This window comes from Pipra filicauda, unplaced genomic scaffold (genome assembly GCF_003945595.2).
Source record: "Pipra filicauda isolate LSUMZ 115617 unplaced genomic scaffold, ASM394559v2 scaffold148_size1903560_pilon, whole genome shotgun sequence".
NCBI lineage: Eukaryota > Metazoa > Chordata > Aves > Passeriformes > Pipridae > Pipra > Pipra filicauda.
In genome coordinates, this window is record NW_024103973.1 from 1,615,264 (window position 1) to 1,622,380 (window position 7,117).

The window sequence follows — 7,117 nt, forward strand, 5'->3', positions numbered from 1 at the left end:
AGCTTCTACTAAATGAGGAAAACATTTTAATTCTCTAGGCCATCTGTTGCAGTCTCCTTTGTGTGTCCTGTTACATAAAGTCTCATCTTGGATAGTTTTAACATCAGTATTGTATCCTTTCACCAGGAATGATGAGCTGGATGAGGTAGTTGAAGTCACTACCTATTAAAAGACCACCCTGGGATTAAAATGGCTGCTTGATCTTCTAGGTTGAAGTTATCCTGTCTAGACACCTCTAGGCAAAGGATCTGCAGGAAGGAGACCATGCACAGAGATAGGCAGCGTGACAAGCTGTGTGTTTTCTAATAGTGATATCCATGCCAATAAATAACAAAGTTCATCGGAGCCCTTCCAGTTCCTCTAATGTGCGACTGCTCTGCCATATGGCTCAGTGCTGCTTTTGAAAGCAGGCACTATCTGCAGAGGCTCTGTGCTGGATGCTGCTTTGGAAGCAGTTTGGAAGCAGAATGGATCTCCTCTTTGCACTGTGACAGGGGAATAGAATGTATTAGAGCAGGAGTGTGCTCACCTAGGATAAACTCTGGATCAGGAATTGAGAAACACTTGGTTTCTGACTCTAGTTATAGGAACAACTCGCTTTATAGCCTGGGACAAGTTACATTAGCCCATGCCAGGGAAGTTTCTCATTAAAATTATAATGTGTATGGCTGAATGGATTCAGTGTCTTAGTCCTGATGTAAAGTTACATCCCTATAGGTCTAAGAGGATCCAGGCTCCATTAGTTTGGTTTGTTTCTGTCAAATTTTCGTGTAAATACCAGCCACACTACTTGCCAGCCCAGCAGGGGCTGCTGTAGACTGGTGTATTTAGCCAGGTAGTGATTACATTATTGACAGGCATGGCTGCAGGCAGGTTGCTTCCACAGGGCAGAGCTTGAATCCACCTGTTTGCTATTACTCGAGTTGCTTGGAGATCATAAACACCCTGGCCTCGAGATGTGTGGCTGCAGAGCAAGCATTCCCAGCACCGAGCAGTACTCGGTCAATCAGCCAGTTCCTGCTTCCACCAAAAAAAGCCCTTTGTCTGCTGCAGGCATGCCCAAGTGGTAAGTCACTGCTTTGTTCTGTCATCTTGGTGATCTGCCATTTGTCTTGAAACTCATTATCTGGATGTGTTTGTCTCTATCACAAGCCAAACCTCTCTGCTCTGTAATTAGTTTCAGCACTTTAGCAAAAGGTAAGCAGGCTTTAGATTTTAACAGAAAGCAAGGATGTGCTTCTCACAGCTGTGAGTCCTGCTGGGAATAAAAGGCATGTGTCTGCTCCAAACTGAGAGCATTGATGAGGAGGGGATGATGGACCGCTCTGCACTTTCCTGGGGGTGGGCTTAAAACTGAGAAACTTCCTGGACCTCTTTCATGTTCTGAAGAAATTATATGAAGTGTATTGCAGGGCCCCTCTCTTAAAATTAATTAATTAGCAGCTTTAGTAATAACAGCTCCAGCCTACTTGCTTAGGTGAGGGATTAGAAGCTGTGTGATGTTCTGTGCTGGTTGTAGAGGCCACTTTCCATTGTGAAGGAAAGCCAGTCTCCCTTGGGAAGCCCTGAGTTCCTGGGGGACTAAATAAAGCTCACTCATGAAGAAACTATATACCCTCACACAATTCACCAGGTGATAACTGTGCCTCTCTTCTCTCTTGCTAGCAGCATACCCATAGCCAAGCAGCTGGCATCAATAAAAGGTAAGGGCACCAATTTATCACCCCTTGGGGATTCAGGTCTTCTACAGCCCACGTGCAGAAAATTCCAGTAATGTCACAGAGCTGCGGAGGCTGTGCAGACCCTCAGCTGGGGCAAGATGAGAGTCTCGTGTCCCTGTGCAATGTGCTCCTGTATTGATCACTTCTCCCCTGCCTTTTCATTAAAAATCACAACCCAAATTGTCTGTGGTGCCTGATACTAACTGAGGGATGTGAGTGTGCACTCTTTAGGATGCGGCTCAGGAGCAGGGGCAATGAATCTGCCAAAATCCCAAGTGTACCATAATGCTGAAATGCGCTGCTGGTGCTCAGGCACGGGCATTTCTGTGCAGCCAGGCTTCCCAGTTGGGTCATGTTTTCTATGATAGAGGACCCTGGGAGTCCAAACGCACCTGGACAGCCAGCATGGCCTGTCCCCATGGCATGGCAGGTCCTCGCTGGATGCCCAGGGTTAGGGTAGACCAGAAGGGTCTCACACATTGCCCTGTGTTACTGCCCTAGCTCCGAAGGAAAGCTTCCTTCAGGGTGTGACTCTGTAGGACGAGGCATGTTGCTGGCCCACTCCAAATAAAATCTGTGCCGGGTCCTTTGTGGTATAAACACTTTCAGTCTCATTAACTTTAGTGAAACTACGCAGATTTCCACCCACCCAGGATGGTTCTAACAGATAGCTTTCAATTACATCTCAAATGCCGCTTTTTCGGGTAGACTGATAACTTTTCCTCCCTCCAGCTCTAGGACAAGGCTCAGACCTTGAAAAAGCTTTTGCTACAGTGGCTTTGGTGTATAACAACAATGCTGACCCGGAGGGCAAGCTCAGCAGAGCTGAAACCAAGAGCTTGCTGCAAACCCAGTTTTGGCACTTCATACAGGTGAGAGGGTTTGGGTGAGTGGGTGGGACTGTGACAGCACTGACCAGGCACTTTGGGTGCAGGGATGGCACCTCAGGCTCTGTCCTGCAGCTGGGCAAACATCAGTCCATGGGATAATCTCAAGTGAGACTTTAGGGATTTGAAACAAACATTCAGTGGATTAGGTGCTTTTATGTTGAGCCTGTGTCCAACACAGGGCTAAAGGAGGGGATGAAAATAAACCACGGTGGATGTCTGCTTGCATTTGTTGAAAGAAAATAGGGCAATTGCAAAAAAAAAAAAAAAAAACCAACAGAAAAACAACCAAATGAAGAAAAAAAATCCCGTAGACGGTGACAAGAGACTTAATTTATGAAGAGAGGAAACCCAGTGCATTTAATGAGGTATTTGATGGTTTGCCAGAGTGCTGACCCAGCACTGTGAGAGGCAACCCTGTGCCGTGGAGCCACATGCACTGTGGTCACTGGTGGGGCTGCTGGGATAGAGGGGGCAGAAAGCCCTCACCCATCCAGCTGGGTATGGTGAAAAACAGCCATATTGGCACTTGTGGCTGTAAACTCCTTGCAGGGTTTTTTTTTTCCCCTCCCTAAATTAAAAGAAAAAAAAAACACACCAAAAAAAACCCAAACAAACAAAACAAAAAGAAAACCAAAAACCAGTTTTATCAAGTGGTAGGAAAAGCTACCACTTTAGTGGGACTAATAAAAAAAGCTCAACTAAGTAAACGACAAAGGTGTTTAGTACTAAAGACGTTCTTGACAATACCTTTGCTTCCAAAAAGAACAAAATCACATGACTCGTTGGGGAGGGGGAATTGGCACCAAATAAGAAACTAGGTTCCTTACAGAAAAAGAATTGAAAATATCAATTGCCAATCATACTTGGGATTGTGAGATGTTTTGGAGATTATTAAACTAAAAACCCATCCTAGAACTCTAGCAAGTTTTTTTTATAAGGAAATATGAATAACAAACATGATATATAGTTTCATAATTTTAATAATCCATTCCAACAGTGATGCTCAACAGGACAGGGAATAGTACTGAAGTTATGCCCGTAAAATCTAGAGTTTCTGAGACCTTCACAGTATATATTTGTATATATTTAAATATTAAATTTAGGAGGTTGGTTGATTCGGTTGTTTCCTCCCCCCAGTTTTATCAAGACATAGGACTCCCTTTTTTTCCAGCAGTTACCATCTATGTCATCATCACTGTCAGATTTTCAGTCATGATTAGGTGTCTTTTAAAAGATATATTCTGGATTCTGGTGGAAACTTTGAGGACTGATTGTTCTCCTGTCTGATTGCAATAATGCGTCTGTTTGAGTTCCTTGGTATACCTTCAGAAAAACTACTGTAAATGTTGATATAAAAACATGAATTGGAAGATAGAAAAATACATTAATGTTTACATAGGTAGATGTCTCTTTTTTTAACGATGCAATAAAAAAGTTATTTTATTCTTAATTATTTTTTTTTCATTTAAAATCCTACATAGGGCCAAGAAAACAAACCAAAATACCTGGAGATAATTTCTGACTTGGATGAGGAGCCAGAGAACAAAATTGATTTTGAAGATTTCATGATGACATTAGTCATGCTCACTCTAATGTCTGACCTCCTGCAGGAGATCAAAAACGTGAAAACCACAAAATGATCTGTGCTTTAAAAGGAGAAATAGCTCGGCACTTTATAAGAAAGGCATGAGTGAATTACGCAGAGATATCAGCGTGTGCCTGGATACCTCATGCTGGTCCCTTTTAAATGGAATAAAATCTGGTCCAAACCTGGCTGAACTTACTCCTCTGTAGAAACAGTCCATGGAGTGAAGATTTGGTGCTCAGGGCTTTGTGTCTGCTGCGTTGGTGCTTTGCGGGAGTGTGCTGACTGGGCTCTCCCAGACCTTTCCATCCTCTCCCACACTATTGTGGGGAGATGATGGGGAGACAACTGCAAAAATGTGCAGTCCCATCTCCCTTGGGGCAGGGCTGCCCAGCTCTCCCAGTTACCCCAGGGTGTTTCAGCCCTGAGCAGGGTATTACCAGGGATGGGTTTCACGATTGGCAGTGGCCACAAAAGGTGTTACAGCCTTAGGTAAACATTGACTTTAGCCTGTGGAGTTTCCACCCCACCATTAACCCTGCTGAAGGGAGCATTTATTTATTTATTTTTTCCTCCTCCAGCTGACCTCTTCAGTGAGAGATCACAATAGAAGAATTTCAAGTCCAGCTTTTGCAATGCATCTTTGGCAGCACTGTGCTTGTGTGACCAAAGGGATGGCTCAAACATGCCAGACAGTTGAGTCTACTGCTTTGTGAAAAGCAGAAACCACATAAGAAGTGGTCACGACCAGTGATGGTGGAGCAAAAGGGTGGCCAATATATTGTTTGTACAGGAGCTGAGTGGTATTGGCTACCCAGCCATGGGCTTGGTTAGGACCAGAGCCTCAGTATTAAATGCTCCTCATCCTAATCTTTGGGTCGATTCCTACATACAAGGTCCTGTCTCAGAGCCAACATTTAGCCCACTTTGATATCCTTTTGGGGCATAAAAAACAGTCTCATGACCCAGGAACAGAAGAGCCTCTCTAAGGATGTAACAGGATGAGTGAGCCAGCAAAACATTGCAGCCCTTTTAATTTTTCTTCTTCCTTGGCTGAAAAGGAGAAGACAAGAATGATTTAGCTTTGGTGAATGAATTTTTAACAGGAAGGGATCAAACCCTTTGGTGTTAAAAGAGGGAAATTAATGACAGCTGAGTAACGAGATTTAACTCCTTGACATAAAAAGGCTTTTAGTGTTTCCAGAAGCTAAGGGGATATTTTGTAATGGATTTTGATGCAAAGCAAGGACACGTGTTGCAACAGGAGTTGTTTGGAGAGGGAAGATCTGTGTCTGTGCGGTTTAGGATGGGACTGAAGGAAGAAATGCAAATGGATGCAGTGGGGTTTGAAGCTCAGCAGGTAAGTTGCTGGGTTTGGACTTCAGCTAGGACGTGGCCTGGTCTGGAGGCTAAACACTCACAACTGGTCCTCCTACAAATAAAACCTCGTATTAGCAAAGCTCCTTGCTATGATGGTGAGTTGCAAGAATAGGCAGCATCAAACCTGTGGCAAATGGAGATGTCCTTCCTATACATCCCCCCTGAGAGACTGGTGGCCTTGTGCTGTGAGGATGACTGCTCCCATGGTGTGCCCATCACAATTCCCAGTGATGGGATATGGGAGCACAGGGTTGGATGAGGAGGGGAAACCTCTCTTGGAGACCATCTCTTCTGGGAATGTGTCCTCTGAGGACCTGAGATCAAAACGGGCACTTAATCTGCTGGCATCATCCATGCTGGTATCACATTTTCATGTTATGTGTCCCCAGTGTTGCTCAGTGTCTTCCCCAATCCCTTTGGGGTTTGGCCAGGTAGAAGATCAGTGAAAGCTTAAAATATCAACTGATGCTCCTTTTCTGGGGTAGAAAGATAGATTGAACTTGAGTCTCTAGGCAGCTTTCCTATTATTAAAGCAAGGAAAACACCGCACAGCCTTGAAAAAATTGTTTGGGAGCTACTGGTGGCTCTGAAAGCATCAATTTCCTAATATCGCTATGTTACAGAAAAAGACTGAACTGAACAATATTGTGAAGCCAATTAGGAAAGAGTTGTTTGAAATTGCTAGGGCCCTAACGCACTTTCTGTTATTGCTGAAATGTTTCTAAGTCTTGCACGACTTACGTTAATGACTTAAAAGCCTTTTATCTGATCAATTCACTCTGTCATCTCATCGTATGCAACCCTTTTTATTCTAATGCAGTGTGTTGGGAGCAATATCCTGAGTCCTTGGCTTGGATCAAAAGCCCCTTGTGCTAAGCACAATGAAAATTCAAAGTGAGAAGCAATTCCTGGACAACTCAATAGCAAAGAAATTCAAATGTTAGGGAAGGAAACAGAGGCATGGAGAAACCAAGTGCCTTGCTGAGCACATGTAGCAGAGCTGGAACTGGATGCCAGCCTACACTGGGCTCCTCATGCAGAAGGGAAGAGGCACTATGATGGTTTCTTCAACAGTTTCTGAACAAAGTGAATGGGTTGTGCAAGGCTGGATCTGCATCAGTCCTTGAAAGTCCCACCTCATGCTCAAAAGCAGAAGGATGCACTTGGAAGAGCCCCAGCACCTTATACTTAGGAGTAGGCAGAAGTTTGCAGCTCAGCTGTGGAAAATACTCTTTCATTAACTCAGACTATTTGTGACTGCTCTGAGCACTCTCAGTGATCAGCTTTGAAGCTGATCTTGTGTAGACAGCATGTCTGGCTGCACCTCAGGGAGCTGGCTGAAAACTTGCTTAAAAGGCTACTGTTGTGTTTTATTTTGTTTCTAGCTTACTTCTATTGGAAGCAATGGGAGTTCATCATTGATTTCCCATAGCAGAGCCCACACAAGTGCTAAGGAGTTGAGCAGCAACTGAATTAATGAAATCTGCAGGCACCTCTGTCTCAGCAAGTGGGAACATCTGATACCCCCAGAAGTGAAGGTG

At 44.2% G+C, this 7,117-nt stretch overlaps 1 protein-coding gene across 1 annotated transcript; it reads left to right on the forward strand.

Moving 5' to 3' along the window:
• The first annotated feature begins 941 nt into the window (after positions 1-941).
• On the forward strand, positions 942-4,342 carry SNTN (sentan, cilia apical structure protein). The gene is made up of 4 exons (XM_027723040.1): positions 942-1,066; positions 1,669-1,703; positions 2,454-2,593; positions 4,093-4,342. Exons 1-4 carry the CDS (start codon positions 957-959, stop codon positions 4,249-4,251), a joined length of 444 nt encoding a protein of 147 aa, XP_027578841.1. The 5' UTR covers positions 942-956; the 3' UTR covers positions 4,252-4,342.
• The last annotated feature ends 2,775 nt before the right edge of the window (positions 4,343-7,117 follow it).

What these genes read in the sequence shown, in the direction of transcription:
- SNTN (XM_027723040.1), top strand. Translation starts at nt 957, where the DNA reads ATGTGTGGCTGCAGAGCAAGCATTCCCAGCACCGAGCAGTACTCGGTC. An exon ending in GCTGCAGGCATGCCCAAGTG is followed by an intron (nt 1,067 to 1,668) that starts GTAAGTCACTGC and finishes TCTTGCTAGCAG; the next exon opens with CATACCCATAGCCAAGCAGC. An exon ending in AGTTTTGGCACTTCATACAG is followed by an intron (nt 2,594 to 4,092) that starts GTGAGAGGGTTT and finishes AATCCTACATAG; the next exon opens with GGCCAAGAAAACAAACCAAA.